The sequence below is a fragment of the Misgurnus anguillicaudatus genome, chromosome 12 (genome assembly GCF_027580225.2).
Source record: "Misgurnus anguillicaudatus chromosome 12, ASM2758022v2, whole genome shotgun sequence".
Classification (NCBI taxonomy): Eukaryota; Metazoa; Chordata; class Actinopteri; order Cypriniformes; family Cobitidae; genus Misgurnus; species Misgurnus anguillicaudatus.
This window is the reverse complement of record NC_073348.2, coordinates 17,717,813-17,739,803: the sequence shown is the minus strand read 5'-3', so window position 1 is coordinate 17,739,803 and position 21,991 is coordinate 17,717,813. Positions and strand designations below refer to the sequence as shown.

The following is a 21,991-nucleotide window of genomic DNA, read 5'->3' as shown; positions in this document are numbered from 1 at the left end:
GTGGATGAATGTGGTATTACCTGGAAAGTTCATGAACTTGCTGGTGCTGATAAACAGGCAGTATAAAGCTGAGAGACTCACAGCACTCGAGTAAAACCTAAACACACAACCAGAGAGAGACACAGAGAGATTGAGAAGCAAAACAACAACAAAGAAAACACTGAAAATGTTGAGCCTTCATGGATTTCAGCCTTCCCTCCTCACTCCATTCATGAGGATTCACTGGCCAGTCTGCAGTCTGTGGCCGGAGATCAAACCTCTTTACAGACACACTGACCTACTGCAGGAGATGAAGAAACTTCAGCACAAGATCTCTGAGGAGATCCAGCAAATGTCAAACTCTGAGGAGATCCAGCCGCTCACCTGTACAGTGCAGGAGAAAGAGGGAAGTGGCTTTGCGTTAACACTGGACACTAAAGACTTTTCTCCAGAAGAACTGTCAGTCAAACAGGTGGGCAGGAAGCTGCAGGTGAGCGGAAAGACAGAGAAGAAGCAGGAGGATGGGAAAGACTCGTACTCGTACAGAATCCAAGAGTTCAGACGTGTGTTTGATCTGCCTGAAGGAGTGAATCCTGAGACAGTGACCTGCTCCATGACTGATGGAAAGCTCTACATACAGGCATCAGTCAATCAGATATCTGAAACACCTGAGAGGATGCTGCACATTCACTGCCCTCAAACTGTGAAGACAACACAGACAGAGACTGAAAAGATTCAAAACAACATCACTGAAACACACAAGACTGATCAGCAATCTTAAAAACTCTCAACACAAGATCAACTCAACAGATTTGGACTGTGTGATTTAATTTACCTTACAATTTGGGATGAACTTTAGCTTCGTATTACTAATCTTTTAAATAATAATTGTTTTGTACTCTTTAAATAATATATGAATACAACAACAAAAATATTTTTGTACAATTAAATGTATTTTTATGTACTGAGCTGAATAAAATAAAATGACCTAACAAGAACTTTCATTTTGTTTTGTATTTTTTGTCATTCTTTAATTGGAGACCAGATCTCAGGGGCTGTTTACACTTGGTATTAAGATGTGTTTTCGTCGATCGGATCACAAGTGGACGAGAGAGAAACATTACGTTTACACCTGGTATTTAAATCTGTCTCTTTTGTCCACTTTCGAGCGCTTCTGTGCTGAATACTATGAGGGGGTGGTCTGTGAGACGTGGGCGAGTCTCTCTGCTGTCATTCAAACCCGAGCGGGAGTAATTATGAGTTTATATGGACGCAAACTAATATTACGTCAGAGTGCACTGCTTGTTTAGCAAGTAAACATGCTGCACAGTGTTTTGTACATGAGTATGTAAGAGCTTTCTCTGAATTTTCAGCGCAATTGATGAAATAGGATCGCGCAACTTTCACACGCTTTCAAAACGAAACTACGGAGATCAGCCGCTTTAGATTTATCAATGAAAGGCTAAAAATAGCGCTGTTCACTGAATGTTCACGCCAGGAGTCAAAAAAGACGTAAAACTTGTGTTTAATACCTCAGATTAGATAAATGGACGGAGAGAAGGTGGTCGCGTGTGGCTGTTCGAACGCATTCAACCACATGTGCGTTCCGCAACTCCAAAGCGATCCGATCGAAAGTGGTTTCGACCACCTCTGGATGTGGTTAAAAGTGGTCGAAAGTGGACGAGCTCAAAACGTTTTGAACACTGTTTACACCTGGCATTAACGTCGTCCACTTGTGATCCGATCGACGAAAACACATGTTAATGCCAAGTGTAAACAGCCTCTCTGACAGTATAGCGTTAATGGATGCCCCCTAAACAAAGCAGCCCCTCGCACTTATAATCAGCGTTTCGCCCCTAGCCCCCACATGTGTTACTTCCCTACACGCAAACCTGTGGGCGGGGCTACAAAAGTAATCGTTTCCATTAGGTGGTGTTTAAAATCTCTACGACGTCACAAATAGGCACATTCCTGCATCAACTGTTTTTTTGGCTTGGTTCCAAAAACTGTTATATTTCAGTTAAAGTTGATGTATGTTTGTTTAATTATGATAACCTCTTATATAACAAAACATCAAGTTAAAATTGATTCTTTGATTCACCGCTCCTTAAATAAACTGAGTCAAGTCATTAAAAGCTATTTTGGCATTTCAATCATATAGGACAATAGCATTAATAAGGGCTTAAGGGCACCTAAGTCACAATCTGCCAGCCGTGAGACTCGAACCATCGGGTAAACTTTCATAATCTGGCAAAATTTTTAAAATCCTGTAGTGTGAGCCCAGCTATATTTATCACTGTGGACGATTTACTCCACTAGTGGCCATCACTGTTCCTCTTTACACCTCAGTCTATACAAATAACATTTGAAGATGGACTAGGCCTTAATTATTTTAGGACATTTAAATAGTTTTTACAAACATACCTTTGAAAAAAAAAACATTATTGGTGTGCATTTTGAGACAAAACAATGGCACTGATATATGTTAAGATAAGTAAGTGCAAGGTGTTTTTAAATTAAAACAGTTCATTCATGCATTTTAGTCGGGGGCTAGGATAAGTCCTGTCCAGAAACTACACCCAAGTGTTCATTTAAGCTAATGTTGATTAATCAGATTTTACACAAACAACACACACATCTTTGCTACAAAAATCACTTTATTTCCAGAACCGGCTGATCTCATTCAATTACACCCAAAGTGAAAGAGGTGCAAACGTTACAATTTACCCATGGGTATATATCTGTAAATAAGATGGAAATTATTTGTGCATCTGCCAATAAAATATCTATTCATATGTTCATCATGGATGGATAAGTAAAGTTGTGAAATAATTGGTTGCTTCGTCAATTATGTTCTCTGACATTGTAATTAATGTTTATTTTATCCAGTTCCGTAAAAACAGTTAAATACAAAATAATCTTTGTTTTACATTTACATACTTTTCAAAAAGTGAAGAAAAAACAATTATTACGAATATATCAGTAAAATAAAGGTAAAGTTTATCTGATTTTTTAAATTAAATCCCACCACACTGTCCAAATCTGTTGAGTTGATCTTCTGTTGAGAGTTTTTAAGATTGCTGATCAGTTTTGTGTGTTTCAGTGGTGTTGTTTTGAAACTTTTCAGTCTCTGTCTGTCATATCGAAAGATTGAGCTGGTAAAGCGTGGAGACTGGCCCACTTATGATTGACAAGACTGAATGTTTAGGCTCCTCCCGAGCATACATTTAGAAGTACATTGAAATAAATGTTTAGAACAAACTTTTTCCCCATTGTATTCTATTGCAGAAAACATCCCAATAATATTTCAATCGTGTTTTTTTTTAAACAAGTTGCTAGGACCACAGATGTTGTTGTAATTAAGGAACTTTTAATGTCAAAAATAAGGCTATGTAATTTTAAACTGTGGAAATAATTTGGAGATTATGATGGAGATAAAAATCCTCTACATTTTGAACTGAACCAAGTTGACATAAATTACATACATCATAACTTGTTTGTAGACCTGTGAAACTGCTTTCTATAAATACCTTTTGCAGCATGATCACACTTTGACCACTGAAACACCTTTTGATGGTTTTATCTTTGCTGATGAAACAGAAGAACAAAACAGCAACCTTAATAAACCAAACTGAAGCACTGGCACTAACCTACAGCACTGGCACAGTGTTATATTGTTTGACTTTAAGAGATCAGAGATGTGTGAGGTTATTTATAAGGATGTGATCAGGGACAGAGGCGAAAGAGAGGAGATGATGGTAAACATCTATGAAGATTTAGATTCAGTAAGAAGTGATGAAGTGATAATAAACACAGAGAAGATCAGAACAGAGAGCCAGCAAGCACTTCAACATACAGGTACTCACATTAATTTATCAGTTGATTTATTGAAGTGAGAAGGAAAAGACAAATGTAATCTGATGTGTGTGATTTTCAGGAAGAGTCTCAGTGAAGAACAGAAGACACAGATCAGTTAAAATATGTTTGTGTTTACTGTCTGTTCTTCTCTTCACTGCTGTAATTGTCATTTGTGTCTATTTCAACAATGAAAGAAACCAACTGCTAACACACAACTATAACTTGACTAAAGAAAGAGAAGAGTTGCTAACAAACAACTATAACTTGACTAAAGAAAGAGAAGTGTTACTAACACACAACTATAACTTGACTAATGGAAGAGAAGAATTATTTACAAAATACAGTAAGATTCTAAACCAGAACAAAATCTTGACTGAAGAACGAGACCAGTTCAAAAACAAGACTGATGAACTCTTCAATGCCTTAACAGGTAGCATTTATTTATTTACTCTCAAACATTAGAAAATATTATTAATTATTATGAAACCTGAATTTGTAAACAATAACCAACAAATAAGGTAACTAAAACTTACAAACAAAAATGCCGTAGGAGAAAAAATTTAAGCTAAATCACTTTATTTAAACCTAATAAACAAATGTACTACATACAAGGTCAAGCGTCTTGCATGAGATACATTAAATACATTTTTACTTTTGCTGTTGAACTTTTCAATAGTACATTTTCTGTTTTCCCAGCTTTGCATGTAGGTAATAATTGATCAGCATTAAGGCATATGTATACAGCATAAAATAAACATTTATGTTTTGTGTGGATAAATCAAACTAATAAACAAACTGATTGTATTAACAGATTTGCACTTCAATAGCTTTACATGGATTTACTACAAGTTCAGTTTGTACTACATTTCATCTGATTATAAGAACTGGAGTGACAGCAGACGAGACTGTAAAGAGAAAGGAGCAGATCTGCTGATTATAAACAACAAAGAGGAAGAAGTGAGTGAAAGAAAATCATTAGATGTCTATATTACACTTTTTAAAATTGTGCTAAAGTGGATCACTGGCTCGTAATCACAGGGGATCCACTTTAAGTGTTATGTAGCTTTTATCTTTAGTCAAATAGTGTTGTGTAGATTCATAAGTGGTCGTGCTATAAGCTGCTATAGCATCAGTTTGGATCCCTTATGATAACAAGCCAATGAACAACTTTTAGTGATATCAAGCACAATTTTTAGATTGCAGTGTAATTTGACACAAGTAAGTTTGTTTGTGTCTGTTTCTATCTGGTCAGCAGGATGTGGTTTGTTGACATTTGTTATTGTAATTTATAGCTTAATTGTGTTATTGTTTTTAGGTGTTTTTGCGTATGCGTACTGGTTATGACATTTGGATTGGTCTGACAAAAGAACAGGGAGTCTGGAAATGGGTTGATGGCACCACACTGACATCTGGGTAAGAAATTACTAAATTTAACCAAAAAAGTTTTAGTTTAGACTTAATTTCATATATTATCACATCATTCATTTTATTCAAAATCTCATTGCTGTTTCAGCTACTGGGCGTATGAATATCCCCTAAATTATAATTGTGCAGTCATGACTGCATTTGGATGGATTAATAATCCGTGTTATCCAAAGTATAGATGGATATGTGAAAGAAGAATTGCTTAAATCTGTCATGATATGATGTTTATTGAAATAAACCATGTAGATATGTTTGTTTAATATCATAATAAATTAGTTCTCTAAGAGTTCATATTTTAAGTTTTGACCATAACTGTCATATTCATAACATTGGATTTGCCAATTGTAGGCAAGTGTATGATAAATGTCTTTATACACTTCAGCTTAATAAACACACAACAGTATAATGAAGTTTGACCATATAATGTTATTGGTGTCATAACTAAATCAAGTTGGGTAAAAATTGCATTTCCTATTATGTGTGTGGTGAAGTTACCAACTCTGAGCTTATTGTGGTTTTATTTGTTGTCTGCCAGCGGATGTAAACTAAAATAACCTGTGAGAATGACAAGCGGATAATATACCCAGAAAACATCAAACTATTTCTAACATTCATGCTGATTATGTAAATATGTGTGTATGTTGTTATGATGCTTGTGTCACATGATAATAGCAGCTTGGATTGGGGCCTTTGTAGATTTAAGATAATTATAAACTTTATGGTAACACTTTACAATAAGGTTCATTAGTTAACATTAGTTAGCTGCATTAGTTAACATGAACTAATAATGAACTGCACTTACACAGCATTTATTAATCTTTGTTAATGTTAATTTCAACAATTACTAATACTTTATTAAAATCTTGTTAACATTAGTTAATGCACTCTGAACTAACATGAACAAACAATTAAAGCTTAATTTTTATTAAGTAACATTAACAAAGATGAATAAATACAGTAACAAATGTATTGCTCATGGTTTGTTCAAGTTAGTTAATACATTAACTAATGTTAACTAATCAACCTTATTGTAAAGTGTTACCAACTTTATTAATGATATGATGCTACAGTCATACAGTTGTTCTTGCTAAAACTAGATAAATAAACATGTTTTCTGAATGTATATGATGAACATTAAATGTATTTTGATGTTTTGTTCCTATAAATTGTTTTGTACTCTTTCAAAACATGCAAGTATTATTAACTATACAAAAATAACGCTTGTTGCTTACACGGTTTTTACTGAATCAGATTAAATAAAAATGCTTAACATGAGATTTTTTCTTTTGTACATTTATAGCAGCCGGTTTTGCTGTAATACCACATTAAACGAAATATAACCAATTCTGCAGTTTATAATGTCTCTCTCTCTCTGAGAAATTCACCTACATTGCCCATAAAAACAATACTGTACCAATATTTAAAATAATAAGCAAGAATATAAATAAATAGATTTCTTATAGGTGATTAAGTTCAGAGTTGATTCTTCATTACACAAAATTAGAAACATATGATGTGACGTCATCAGCTCAGTCCACGCGGCAAGGCAAGGTCAGTTCAGAGTTGATGCCTCATTTCACAGAAAGCAAGTGGTGTGACGTGTGAACTCAGTCTATGCTCCACCCAGTGGATGAATGTGGTATTACCTGGAAAGTTCATGAACTTGCTGGTGCTGATAAACAGGCAGTATAAAGACTCGCAGCACTCGAGTCAAACCTAAACACACAACCAGAGAGAGAGACAGAGAGATTGAGAAGCAAAACAACAACCGAGAAGACACTGAAAATGTTGAGCCTGCATGAATTTCAGCCTTCCCTCCTCACTCCATTCATGAGGATTCACTGGCCAGTCTGCAGTCTGTGGCCGGAGATCAAACCTCTTTACAGACACACTGACCTACTGCAGGAGATAAAGAAACTTCAGCACAAGATCTCTGAGGAGATCCAGCAAATGTCAAACTCTGAGGAGATCCAGCCGCTCACCTCTACAGTGCAGGAGAAAGAGGGAAGTGGCTTTGCGTTGACACTGGACACTAAAGACTTTTCCCCAGAAGAACTGTCAGTCAAACAGGTGGGCAGGAAGCTGCAGGTGAGCGGAAAGACAGAGAAGAAGCAGGAGGATGGGAAAGACTCGTACTCGTACAGAATCCAAGAGTTCAGACGTGTGTTTGATCTTCCTGAAGGAGTGAATCCTGAGACAGTGACCTGCTCCATGACTGATGGAAAGCTCTACATACAGGCATCAGTCAATCAGATATCTGAAACACCTGAGAGGAAGCTGCACATTCACTGCCCTCAAACTGTGAAGACAACACAGACAGAGACTGAAAAGATTCAAAACAACATCACTGAAACACACAAGACTGATCAGCAATCTTAAAAACTCTCAACAGAAGATCAACTCAACAGATTTGGACTGTGTGATTTAATTTACCTTACATTTCGGGATGAACTTTAGCTCTATATTACTAATATTTTCATAATAATTGTTTTGTACCCTTTAAATGATATGTAAATACAAAAATATTTTGTACAATTAAATGTTTTTTTTAATGTACTGAGCTGGATAAAATAAAATGTCCTTACAATAACTTTCTTTTTGTTTTGTATTTTTTTCATTCTTTAATTGGAGATCGAATTTGTAAAAATGCTTACTCTTGAAAATTACAGTATATATAAGTTATGTGTAGTAAACAGTGAACAATCAGGCATACCAGGACCCTAAGCATTATGGTGGGGTTCCTCCCCAACTGCCGGTCAGACAATAACTATAAATAAATTATTTTAATTAAATAAGATGATTGAAATAACGAATAGATTGTGTGACTTTATATGTTACATACAGACTTTCAGCATTCAAGTACTGTCCATCTTTTATTTTTATATTGAACAGTATCCAAAAACAGTATATCAATAAACAGACCTGTGTGTCCTCAGTCCCTCATTTCAGCAAAGTCTGTTCACACTTCTGAATGGCTGCTGCTGTCAGTATGTTATCATGCTAATAATCAAACAACAAAATGCATATTTAACAAAGATTAATCTATATTAATTTTATACAGTGAATACCAGGCTTATTTTACATAATTTTTTTATTTATTTATTTTAAACAGCTAAGTTCAACATTAATAACTAGAAAATGCATTTCTGGAGGAACTGCAAAAGTGTGCTTGCTCTGATGTATACTTGAACCAGTTAATCAAAGTCTTTGTGACCTTCTTAAAACATCCAGGCAGGTGTGTTGGGGTATGTTGAACTTGGAACTAATCTCAGTACTGTAGACCTCCAGAAACATGGATTGGAGACCTGTGACATAAAGCATTAGCATTATAACAGCCTTGAACTTGAAGATTCCAGCATATTCTACAAAACGTTTGTATCGTGCACGTTTCAAACAAATGTCTGTTTAAACACAATAATCTAAAAACTTTACAAAAAGAAGAACCACTTGCATGTTTATCCTTTTGAACTTCAGTTTATGCAATATACTGTCACTAGATACAATAAGTGCTTGCTGTAATTTAACCTTCATAAAGTTAATTCACAGTGATCTGGCAAAGGGAAACTAAGAGAGACTGCAAGAGACAACAAAATGGGGGGAACGGGGGTGGACGAAGTCCGGGGAGTGAATAAAACTTAATAGCATTTAAAATGACTCCACATTATGAGTTTTTTATTGCAATTATTATTTTGTAATGCATCATCAAGCTTGCGACATGACACTTCACAATCACAATGGCACAAAATATTTGCATACTCACAAAAAATAAAATCAGCATTCTGAGCTTTCCCAAAGTCCTATGACTTTGTTGATTGCTTGCTTCGCCACCTGCTTCATCACCAGACGGGCTAAATAAAAGTGCAAATGATCTCTGACAGTAGATTAACAGCAGAAAAATAGCGTTTACCATGGTTACCCTTCTGAACAAAGCAGCCCCTTGAACTTATAAACAGCCAGGGTTGCCAGGTCCAAGAAAATTTTCCAGCCCAATGACAACTTAAAACCTGCCCAAAAGGAATAAAAACTAGCCCAATTTTTACATTTGTTCAATCACAGTTGAAAACTCCAGGATTACAACAAAGGCTCTAAAATAAACTCTTACTATTGCTTTTAATGTACTTTCCATGCAGATGAAAATTTTCTTAATGCACTTAAAGTGCTCTATTTTCACACACTATTCTGTTCTAAACAAAAAAAATCTACTTTAGATTCTTCAGATTATACTTTTTAAGATTATTTTAAGAACATCTAAGTGTACCCAACAGTGCCATTTTGAGACAGTATGAACTCTGCCCTTTTAACATACTATATACGTATTTAAAATGTTCTATTTAACTTGAAAAGATCATACAAAGATGGGTTCACATGGTCTGTAAATATCCTCTCAGTATAAACATAACTCCTTACGTAAGGTAATTTCTTGTTTCTGACGTGATATTAAAAGCAAAACGCAACCACTCACCTTTCCACTGACTTCCTGATGCTGCAGCTGTCCTTGGGTTGACAGGTATTGCTTATGGGATTAATGCACATTAGGAGAATTATGAACGTTCATTTTACAAGTCTACAGATAAACATTTTCGTGGCCGCTGTACATTATAAAACTAGCCCAAAAAAAAAAAAAAAAACGCAACCCGCTGCTCCGAAATTTTTCCCACAACTGTATTGTCAAAATAGCCCAATTTTGAGGAAAAACTGCAAACCTGGCAACACTTTAAACAGCGCTTCACCCCTATCCCCCATGTGTTACTTCCCTACACGTGAACCTGTGGGCGGGGCCAGTGCCGGGTTATGCCTTTGTGAGGCCCTGGGCTAACGCTGGTTTGAGGCCCCCCCAATATACACTGAAAAAAATTAAGGCTGGATTTACTAAGTGCCCCATTGCGTAAATTTTTTTAGTAAAACTTACTAAAAAAAGGGGGATGCAAAAACGATGCACTGTCTATATTTTTTAGTAAATCCAGTGTTTTTTACAGCGTATGTGCAACATTAAATGGCTAAAATTATTTAAATAAATTAAACAATATTATCAAATAATTTTACAATCAGAAATAGCCCAGAAAATAACATTTATTCAATAAAACTTACAACAAAAAGTGCTTCTTTCTGCTCTTCTTTAAGAGAATTATTCAATTAAATTATTAAAATCAAGTTGACGCAAAAGTAGGCTGAAATTATTTAAATAAATTAAACAATATTATCAAGTAATAATTTTACAATCAGAAACAGCCCAGAAAATAACATTTATTAAATGCAACTCACAACTAAAAGTGCTTCTGTCTGTTCTTCTATAAATATAATTGCTTAATAAAATTATTAAAATCAAGTTGACGCAAAAGTAGTAGAGTCCAGAATTCTCATCCCGAGTCCGACCCGAGTCCGAACTTTTTAATTCTCCCCATTAGGAATCTGTTTCCGCAGATATAGTTACTGCATCGCGTATGTTTGTGAGTAGAAGTCTGTGCTGTCTGCAGTGAGGTTTTTATGAGAGCGGCACAAACTTTTTAATAGTCTATTTAATATGTAAAACTTTAATAAAATGTATAATATGTTATAAAATATTTTATTTTTTGTAATATTCACAGCGCACATTCTCTCGGATCGTTTTAAAACATTTTAAATCATTCTGCAAAATTCCGCATAGATTTTGCAAAAGAAATCCGCAGAAATAGCAAAAAAAACCTGCTTACACAGCTTGTACAGCTGTACTCTTGCAGCAATTAAAGCAGTTCAGTTTTGTTTTAAATTGCAAAATAGTTATATTTCTTTTTTATTTACATTTTAGAGCAGTTTTTGTTTGTTAAAGTTTTTATGATAACTAGTGGTTAGCGGCCGACAGCAAGTTGACGACATGTATGATGAATTGAGCCTCTCAAATCAACACTTCACTTGCCTATAATAACAACTATTTAAAATTTTCAGCATATCACAATGTTAGTTTAAACGTTTATTATCAACACACACTATTTTTAAAAAGCGAAGGCAGGTTGCTCTGCTGCTCGCAGTTGCAACGGGTGCAGAAATAAAAAAAATGAAACGAAATAAACATGAAACAGAACAGTGGCGGAACTAGAATTTTTTTAATGGGGTGGCCAGGGGGTGGTCAAAGCTACTTTAGGGGGTCCATAGTCCATAAAAGAAAATGACGTGTAACCATGTGTCAAGAAAGCATAAATGAATCTTTTGATCGCATTAGATGTAAACATAATAAGGGTGAATTTTAAATCTTTCTACTGTATTTCTTACATCTGATTTACTGTCTGTTAAAGGGATTCACCCAAAAATGAAGATATTGTCATCATTTACTCACCCTCATGTTGTTCTAAACCTGTATTTTATTTTAATAAACACAAAAGAAGATATTTTGATAAATGATGGTAAGCATACAATTAATGGTATATCCATTGAATTCCATCATGTTGTTTTTATTCCTACTATGGAAGTCAATGGTTACAGCTGTGTGCATACCATCATTTATCAAAGTATCTTCTTTTGTGTTCATCAGAAAAAAAGTTATACGTACGGGTTTGGAAAAACATGGGGATGTAAAAATGATGACAGGATTTTCATTTAGTGAACTATCCCTTTAATGAAGCAAAAGATCAGGAAATCTAAACTCCATGATAAACCTTAAACTTACTTTAAATAGCAGAGCTCAACACAAAAGATGTTTGGATTAATCTTTATTTACGAAGATACAGAAGATGCAAAAGTTTTCTTTTTTCTTTTGATATTTAATTAACTTTAATGACAGAGAGACTTCAACAGGTTAGGCTAAGACCGAATGCAATAAAATATTTATTTGTTTAAGACGTACAGTAACCAAATGTTTAGTATGAAAATCACCAGCCATTTTGACATATGAGCATTTGTCCGTTTAAGCCAAAAAGACGCGAACAGTCGTTTAAGCTCTGGCTGTGCATGAGCACGGATATGCGCGTCGCGCTGTCAAGTTCAATGTGGCAATCCAGTCGAATTAACAATCATACAGTAGCCTATAAAGATCACGTCAAGAATGAAAACACGGTTCTGGGTTTTGTTGTAAAAAGAATTGGCAATCTTAGACTTTATTCAGTCCACAAGACAATTACCACACTTCCAGCATATACGGTGATATCATGTATTAGCAATGTACGACTTCACTTACATAATTTTAAAGAGATTCCAAGCATTATGTAGACATTACATTTATCTTCTGATGGTATAAAAAGTATTTGTTAAGTTACAGTAATTTTTCTGACGCGTTTTTGAAAAGACGTCACTGATGGAGAGATAACAGAACGCGCATTATGTATTTCTTAATTTTGTGAAAACAAACATTCAGTTTTTATAGACACACAAAAAATGACACTTTAACGTTTTAAATGATGTATAAATCATATCTGTATGTCCAAAACCAAGTCTCTTTGCGCATTGATTGAAAAATAAAGAGTTTGCGCCGCGACCGCAGGGAGGGTTAATATTCATAATGTTTGTTTTTAACAATGTGCTGCGCTGCCGCACGTCGAAAATAAAGAAAGTGAAAGTAGCGCATTAAATTTGGGGTGGCACACGGGGTGGCCAGTGACATGTCAAGGGTGTCCAGTGCCACCCTGGACACCCCTCTTGCTCCGCCACTGAAACAGAATAAACATGCATGTTGCCTTATCTTACAACTTCGCTTTTGCATATACATTTTTTTAATGTAAGGACTTACCACAGAAGATGGCTATTCATGTATCCATCCAACAGTTAAACTAAGAAAAAAGTCGATCCATACACAAACAAGAAATAAAGACACAGCCTTCTTACACGAAATTAATACAGGGAGAAGTCTTTAATAGATTATGTCTTGGATGCTGTCTGCATAGATTATGTACAGTATCCAAGGTTTTAATCTAGTACTCCATTTATAATTTTTCAACCAGTACTATACTCAAACTCTAAAAACAGCAATGTGATTGCCGATGCGCTGAGAGAGAGAGAGAGAGAGAGAGAGAGAGAGAGAGAGAGAGAGAGAGAGAAAGAAAGAGAGAGAGAGACCGCGGCCTTGTACAAGAGTGGAAATGATCGATGTTATTTGAAGTCGGCTCTTAAAGGACAAAATATCCCATAAGCTATTACGTAGCTATTATACAATTATTTTCAGAACATTCTTGTGACCCAGTGGTTGGGGGCCTCTGCTCTAGGTAGCACTTACGCATAATTACGTCAATCAAAATGTTTTTAAAAACTCAAAATAGAATTGTCTCGGAGGCCCCCTAGTGTTCGGGGCCCTGGGCTGCAGCCCATGTTGCCCATTAGGATAACGTGGCCTCGGGCGGGGCAACAAAAGTAATAGTTTCCATTAGAATTTGTGCTGTTTAAGATTTCTACAATGTCACACATTGGCACATTCCTGGACTGACTGTTATATTTCAGTAACAAGGACGTTTTCAGTTCTGAAACTTGCAGGATGTTCGTTTAAGTACGATAACCTCTTATATAAAAACATTGCTGATGTGCAGTTTGAGACAAAACAATGGCACTGATATATGTTAAGATATGAGTGCAAGGTGTTAAAAATGTCAGTTTTTTAACTTTTCAGGTCCAAAGGCAGGGGAGAGACGCTGCATAAACTAATGCTTTTGGTTTTGACTTAAAAATATGTTGATTAATCAGATTTTACACAAGCAACACACACATCTCTGCTACAAAAGAAACACTTCAAGTTTATTTCCAGAACCGGCTGATCTCATTCAATTACACCCAAAGTGAAAGAGGTGCAAACGTTACAATTTACGCATGGGTATATATCTGTAAATAAGATGGAAATTATTTGTGCATCTGCCTATACAAGATCTATTTATATGTTCATCATGGATGGATACGTAAAGATGTGAAGTAATTGGTTGCTCAGTCAATTATGTCCTCTGACATTGTTATTAATTTTATTTTATCCAGTTCTGTAAAAGGTAATTACAAAATAATATTTGTTTTACATTTATATACTATTCAAAAAGTAGAGAAAAAACAACTATTATGAATATATCAGTAATATAAAGCTAAAGTTTATCTGATATTTTTAGTTAAATCCCACCACACAGTCCAAATCTGTTGAGTTGATCTTCTGTTGAGAGTTTTTAAGATTGCTGATCAGTCTTGTGTGTTTCAGTGGTGTTGTTTTGAATCTTTGAATCTGACCGGCAATTGGAGAGGAGCCCCACCATAATGCTTGGGGTCCTGGTATGCCTGATTGTCCGCTGTTTACTACACATAAATTATATATACTGTAATTTTCAAGAGGAAGCGTTTTTACAAATCCAGTCTCTAATTAAAGAATGACAAAAAATACAAAACAAAAAGAAAGTTCTTGTTAGGCCATTTTATTTCATCCAGCTCAGTACATAAAAAAGCATTTAATTGTACAAAAATATTTTTGTATTTACATATCATTTAAAGGGTACAAAACAATTATTATGAAAAGATTAGTAATATAAAGCTAAAGTTCATCCCGAATTGTAAGGTAAATTAAATCACACAGTCCAAATCTGTTGAGTTGATCTTGTGTTGAGAGTTTTTAAGATTGCTGATCAGTCTTGTGTGTTTCAGTGGTGTTGTTTTGAATCTTTTCAGTCTCTGTCTGTGTTGTCTTCACAGTTTGAGGGCAGTGAATGTGCAGCATCCTCTCAGGTGTTTCAGATATCTGATTGACTGATGCCTGTATGTAGAGCTTTCCACCAGTCATGGAGCAGGTCACTGTCTCAGGATTCACTCCTTCAGGCAGATCAAACACACGTCTGAACTCTTGGATTCTGTACGAGTATGAATCTTTCCCATCCTCCTGCTTCTTCTCTGTCTTTCCGCTCACCTGCAGCTTCCTGCCCACCTGTTTGACTGACAGTTCTTCTGGGGAAAAGTCTTTAGTGTCCAGTGTCAAAGCAAAGCCACTTCCCTCTTTCTCCTGCACTGTACAGGTGAGCGGCTGGATCTCCTCAGAGTTTGACATTTGCTGGATCTCCTCAGAGATCTTGTGCTGAAGTTTCTCTATCTCCTGCAGTAGGTCAGTGTGTCTGTAAAGAGGTTTGATCTCAGGCCACAGACTGCAGACTGGCCAGTGAATCCCCATGAATGGAGTGAGGAGGGAAGGCTGAAATCCATGCAGGCTCAACATTTTCAGTGTCTTCTCTGTTGTTGTTTTGCTTCTCAATCTCGCTGTGTCTCTCTCTGGTTGTGTGTTTAGGTTTGACTCGAGTGCTGTGAGTCTCTCAGCTTTATACTGCCTGTTTATCAGCACCAGCAAGTTCATGAACTTTCCAGGTAATACCACATTCATCCACTGGGTGGAGCATAGACTGAGTTCATCACGTCACACCAGTTTTGGTTTTGCTAAAGAGTTTAATTTGAAAAGTGAACTTGCATTTGCTGTCTTTGGAATATTAACATTTTTTTGTACTTCTTCACTATTATTGTTAATTGTGTACAGCCTATAAGTATTGTATATTTCAAACCAATGTAATTTTTGTGTTTATTTGTCTTGTTTTAATTGTATATGTTTTGTTTCCTTATAATAAAACACCATAAACTCTGAACTAACTCTCCTTGCAGAAAAAATAATACATTTGTTTATTTAGCTAATATTCTATTTAATAATTTCGCCGACTTATTTATTTATGTAAAATATTGTTAATTATTTGATGGATAAAACTGGAATGATAAAGGTCAATATTGAATTACTTTTAATAATTTAAGTCACACAATTCATTATTTCAACATTTATATTTATTAAAGATAATTTACTCATCAAAACTTTAATTTCCATGTAATGTGTGTGTGAATGTAAAAGTATTCGAAAATATTCATAATGGTTGACAATAATTTTGCTTATTTTTATAACCTTTATATGAAAGAATGCAAGAATATTTTACTTTACATGAAAGTTCAAGAATTTTCCAGGTAATACCACATTCATCCACTGGGTGGCCACGTGGACAGAGCTGATGAAGTCACGTCATATGCTTTTGTAACGTGTGTAATCCAAAATATGAAATGAGGCAGGATCTAAATGCAGATGGTGACTTTAATAAACCATACTATAAACATAAATCCAAGATAAGACAATAAACCAGACAAGGCAATAACCAACAAGAGACAATGTTAACGAGGGCTTATAAAGGGGCAGTGGACCAATCAAAACATGACACATCAGGAAATAGGGGCTGCGTCCGAAAACTCTAAATTGCTGCCTCCTGAGGCAGCTTTCCAAGGCAGGATTGGGAAGGCATCAAGGCATGTCCGAATGCAATGTTAGGTCTACTTCCTGTCTCATGTGAGGCCTATTCGTGGGCGTACAATAAGAATGTGATTGGTTGAGCCTGGTCGAGTTCAAAAAATAAAATGCCGGCCAAGGAAGCACCTGGAGCACAAATTTAGTGTAAATAAAGGTATATTTTCACTTTTTGCACCTTTTAATTGCATTTCTAGCGAGAAATTGGTATTGTAGTTTTCAAATATGTGATTAGTTAAGGCGCTCTCTGTTTATATTTCAAACACGCTGCCTTTGAAGTGTGTCCGAAAGTCTTTCCCTGAGCTGCCTTCATGCCTCCGAAGTCATTTCCTCATGAGGCAGCATGAGTCACTGCCTTGAGTTTTCGGACGCAGCCAGGGAAACCTGACATGATAAGATAAGATTTCAAAATAAAAGACATGAGCATGAAATAAAAGACATGAACAAGACAGGACAAAACCCTTACAGCGTTCTAATTTTGTGAAATGAAAAATCAACCCTGAACTTAACATAAAAACAAATGTATTAATTTATTTATAAACTTGTTTACTTTTTAACATTTGTATTATTTTGATGGGCATTGAATGTGAATTTATAAAAGAGAAAGCCATGAAAACCGGCAGCAATGTAGTATTGGTTATATTCAGAGTCTTACACTGTATTACTGGCTGCTACACTGTAAAAATAGTATTGCACTTAAATTTTTAAGTTTAATCAACATGAAATTACACTTAATTTTCTTGACTAGTAAAAATAAAGTTAAACAAACTTTAAGCTATTCAATTTCATTTTTATAATTTAATTTTTATAAACTCGGCACAGTAAAACTTTCCCTCTCATTATGAGAGGGAGAAGGGGAGCGGATTTTTCAGGCGTGACTTTTTACTGCGCCGAGTCAAAGTACTCCCAAAAGTGCTATTCCGCCATACATTATAGTTTTTAACCCGCTTAGAAAAGCGCCAGGTTTTATTTTGTGCCACCATATTTGATCATATAACTACTCGTTTTAAATAGGGAAAACGTTAATGTGTTTGGTCATTTCTAATTTCATCTCTGTTGGTACCATTGAATGAACTGGGCTAAGCTAAGTGCTATCAAAGTGTCACAGTGCACCACAGCGCTTCAGTGCACGCACTAAGATGATAGAGGTATGTATCAACTCTTATTAGTTACGGTAATAACATATGACAAAACGATGGAGTATCCCTTTAAGCTTCAGTTTATGAACACATTCCACATACACTGGCCTAAAACTATAGATGGACAAATCCAGTGTTATGAATCTGACATTTCTGGTCAAAACTTAAAATATAAACTTTAAGGGGTGGTTTCCCAGACACAGCTTATCCAGTCACAGACTAAAATGCATGTTTGAGCTGCCTTAAAGGGATAGTTCACTTTAAAATGAAAATTCTGTCATCATTTACTCACCCCATCATCTCATGTTGTTCTAAACCTGTATAAATTTATTTTTTTCTAATGAACACAAAAGAAGATATTTTGAGAAATGATGGTAAACACACAGCAGACCATTACTTCGAACTATCCCTTTAATTTGAAAATTTTTGAGAACCTAGTCCTGGATTAATCTAAACCCTGTCCGGGATACCGCCATGTAGGCAGATAAGGCCATTTAGTTTTCAGATTAGGCCAGGTAGGCCTTAGTTATATTAGGACTTTTAAGTGGTTTGTACAAACATACCTTACAAAAAACATTACAGGTGTGTATCTTTAGACAAATCGATGTTAGTCATATATTTTAAGATACGTCACAAGTTGTTTTCAGTTGAGACTGACATGCATGTTGGCATTTTGTCAGGAAATATGCTTAAGTCCAGAAACTGCCCCTTATATGAATTTATTACATATTAAACAAACATATCTACATGGTTTATTTAAATAAACATCATCATGAGAGATTTAAGCAATTCTTCTTTCACATATCCATTTATACTTTGAAGAACACAGATTATTATTCCATCCAGATGCAGTCATGAGTGCACAATCAGAGATATTCATCTTATCATATAGGGGATATTCATACGCCCAGTATAGCTGAAAAAGCAATGAGATTTTGAATAAAATGAATGATGTGTTAATATATGAAACTAAGTCTAAACTAAAACTTTGATTGGTTAAATTTAATGATCTCTTACCCAGATGTCAGTGTGGTGCCATCAACCCATTTCCAGACTCCCTGTTCTTTTGTCAGACCAATCCAAATGTTAGAACCAGTACGGCCAAAAATATATATATATATATTTTTAAATATATAGTAAATACATTTTGTAGAACGTAAAGACTGATAAAATATTTTAATATATTTAAATTAAAAATATATTTAGTTTTAGCCTTCATATATCAACTTATATTTCAAAATGTATTTGAAGAGCAAGTAAAAACATTTTAAATTTTACAATCTATATGGAAAAAATGTATTCTTGGCCAAAATATATTTTAAATATATATATGCTAAATACAAGTTAATTTTATAAAGTATATTTTTTAGGTTGAAAATATATTTAAATTTAACCTATTCAAACCTGTTATTTTAAAAGTTTTGTAACAAATTATCTTCCAATGCAGTGTGAATATATTTCCTTGGTTTGAAGTATATAGAGGGCAAAATAAATGCTGTAAAAAATATTTGTTTTTAAAATATATTTCAAAATATACCAAAAAAAATGGCACAAAATAAATTGGTAAAAAATATATTTTTGTTAACATATTCCAAAATATTTTTTGGCCATTTGTTGTACTTTAAAATATATTTAAAAATATATTTATTTTGTCGTATGGGAAGCAACATTTTAAAGTGTGTAGTATAGACATCTAATGATTTTCTTTTACTCACTTCTTCCTCTTGGTTGTTTATTATCATCAGATCTGCTTCTTTCTCTTCACAGTCTCGTCTGCTGTCACTCCAGCTCTTATAATCAGATGAAATGTAATAAAAACTCAAGTTGTAAATCCATGTACTAAAGCGCAAATCTGTTAATATAATCAGTTTGTTTGTTAGTTTGGTTTATAAAACATAAATGTTTGTTTCATTTATGTATTTCACATACAAGTTTTTAAATATTTTTCCAGTTAATGCCTTAATGCTGATCAATTAGTTACAAGCAATGTTGGGGAAACAGAAAATTTCCTATTGAAAAGTTCAACAGCAAAACAATTTTTATTTAATATATCTCAAGCAAGACACTTGAATTTTGGCTGACTTTTGGCTTTATATGGAACCGGAAGTACTAAAATGTGACAGCAGGGCAAAACAGCAACACTATCAGCACGATCAATGTTGAACTCTTCAGGTAGCAGCAGATTAATTCACTGGTTAGTGGAAATACTGAGTTTATGAGCTCACGCCATTTCTTTCTATCTCTCTGAACACTGAAACTGACAGAAATAAAAATATATTTATTTAAGAACTTGTTACAAATATTGTTTTAATAGAGTATAGTTGTAATTTCAATTATCTTATTTAATTAAAATAATTTATTTATAGTCAGTGTCCGATGGGCTGGGGGAAGAGCCCCACCATAAAGCTTGGGGTTTCACAGGGTCTACAAACAGGTTATGATGTAGGCCTAATGTAATTTATGTAAACTCAAAACCTTTGAATATCTTCTTAAACAGATTGACATTGAGACTGCTGTAATGAAATGTACAGATCATGTAAATACATAGAACGTCAGTATTTATGTCCGAGGAGCGAGTTTTGAGAGGATGATGATTCATTACACAGAATTAGAAAGCAACTGGTGTGACGTCATGAACTCAGTCTATGCTCCACCCAGTGGATGAATGTGGTAATACCTGGAAAGTTCATGAACTTGCTGGTGTTGATAAACAGGCAGTATAAAGACTCGCAGCACTCGAGTCAAACCTAAACACACAACCAGAGAGAGAGACAGAGAGATTGAGAAGCAAAACAACAACAAAGAAAACACTGAAAATGTTGAGCCTGCATGAATTTCAGCCTTCCCTCCTCACTCCATTCATGAGGATTCACTGGCCAGTGTGCAGTCTGTGGCCGGAGATCAAACCTCTTTACAGACACACTGACCTACTTCAGGAAATGAAGAAACTTCAGCACAAGATCTCTGAGGAGATCCAGCAAATGTCAAACTCTGAGGAGATCCAGCCGCTCACCTGTACAGTGCAGGAGAAAGAGGGAAGTGGCTTTGCGTTGACACTGGACACTAAAGACTTTTCCCCAGAAGAACTGTCAGTCAAACAGGTGGGCAGGAAGCTGCAGGTGAGCGGAAAGACAGAGAAGAAGCAGGAGGATGGGAAAGACTCGTTCTCGTACAGAATCCAAGAGTTCAGACGTGTGTTTGATCTGCCTGAAGGAGTGAATCCTGCGACAGTGACCTGCTTTATGACTGATGGAAAGCTCTACATACAGGCATCAGTCAATCAGATATCTGAAACACCTGAGAGGATGCTGCACATTCACTGCCCTCAAACTGTGAAGACAACACAGACAGAGACTGAAAAGATTCAAAACAACACCACTAAAACACAAAAGACTGATCAGCAATCTTAAAAACTCTCAACACAAGATCAACTCAACAGATTTGGACAGTGTGAGGCAATTTGTATATTGTACGTGATTAACTTTTGCTGTTCATTATAATTGTTTTGTACTCTTTGAATAATATATAAATGTGAAATGTTATTTTTGTAAAGTAAATAGTTTTTTTACTAAATTGGGTAAAATAAAAAAGTTTAACATTCAATTTCTTCTTGTTTTGTCATTTCTTCAGAATTGCTTACAGTCAGTTGGGTAACTCTAAGTAGTAAATGAGATGTTTGTTGTTGATAACTTGGACATCAGTGATATATGTCAATAAAAACTCAGATACTAAGAAATGAATAGCTTTATTTTACTTCTACTAAGAAATAAATAGGTTAATAAATACATTTTATCATGACAAAAAAAAGGGTATGTGCTTCACAAGACATGAAATGCACCATAATGTAGTATGCTGATAGCATGTAAATCAGTGTATCTTCTGATCATTCCATATCAGTTCAAAAATGCAATATATAATTTCCATTCATAAAATGAAAAAGAAAACTGGGACTTGAATTTTTTTTTTCTATATTTAGTTAATCAGTCTTAATTAGAAAAGTCTTACTGTGGCAGGGGAATCAGACATGGCAATGCTATCTTTAACAGGGCACGCAGATATAAGCATTAACGTGATTACTTATCATATAACTTATAAAACTTTTTCTACACAACGTTCCCAGATGGATGTACAAAAATGCTCTGCAATGAGTGTTTGCATATTTTGGAGAAAACATAATGTGGAAAGACATAGAGTGGCCAGCAATATCAATGAGGTATGGAGTATTTTTTTAAGTTTATTATTAATGTTTGTCAATGTTATGTAAGGGGAGATGTGTTATGAATACAGCAAAATCATTAACCTGCAAAAGCAAATTGTTTTTACCGATGATGTTCAGTATGGCTGG

The 21,991-nt window shown here is 34.9% G+C and overlaps 4 protein-coding genes across 4 annotated transcripts; 3 read left to right on the top strand and 1 right to left on the bottom strand.

Moving 5' to 3' along the window:
- LOC129447337 (heat shock protein 30-like) lies at positions 1-967 on the top strand. Its single transcript, XM_055209030.2, has one exon. The coding sequence runs from the start codon at positions 167-169 to the stop codon at positions 758-760; it is 594 nt and encodes a 197-aa protein (XP_055065005.2). The 5' UTR covers positions 1-166; the 3' UTR covers positions 761-967.
- Positions 968-6,976: 6,009 nt separating this feature from the next.
- Positions 6,977-7,823, top strand: LOC129447339 (heat shock protein 30). The gene has a single exon (XM_055209032.2). The coding sequence runs from the start codon at positions 7,048-7,050 to the stop codon at positions 7,639-7,641; it is 594 nt and encodes a 197-aa protein (XP_055065007.2). The 5' UTR covers positions 6,977-7,047; the 3' UTR covers positions 7,642-7,823.
- A 6,773-nt stretch (positions 7,824-14,596) lies between these two features.
- On the bottom strand, positions 14,597-15,537 carry LOC129447342 (heat shock protein 30-like). The gene has a single exon (XM_055209035.2). The coding sequence runs from the start codon at positions 15,527-15,529 to the stop codon at positions 14,801-14,803; it is 729 nt and encodes a 242-aa protein (XP_055065010.2). The 5' UTR covers positions 15,530-15,537; the 3' UTR covers positions 14,597-14,800.
- Positions 15,538-20,129: 4,592 nt separating this feature from the next.
- LOC129447346 (heat shock protein 30-like) lies at positions 20,130-21,253 on the top strand. The gene has a single exon (XM_055209040.2). The coding sequence runs from the start codon at positions 20,463-20,465 to the stop codon at positions 21,054-21,056; it is 594 nt and encodes a 197-aa protein (XP_055065015.2). The 5' UTR covers positions 20,130-20,462; the 3' UTR covers positions 21,057-21,253.
- The last annotated feature ends 738 nt before the right edge of the window (positions 21,254-21,991 follow it).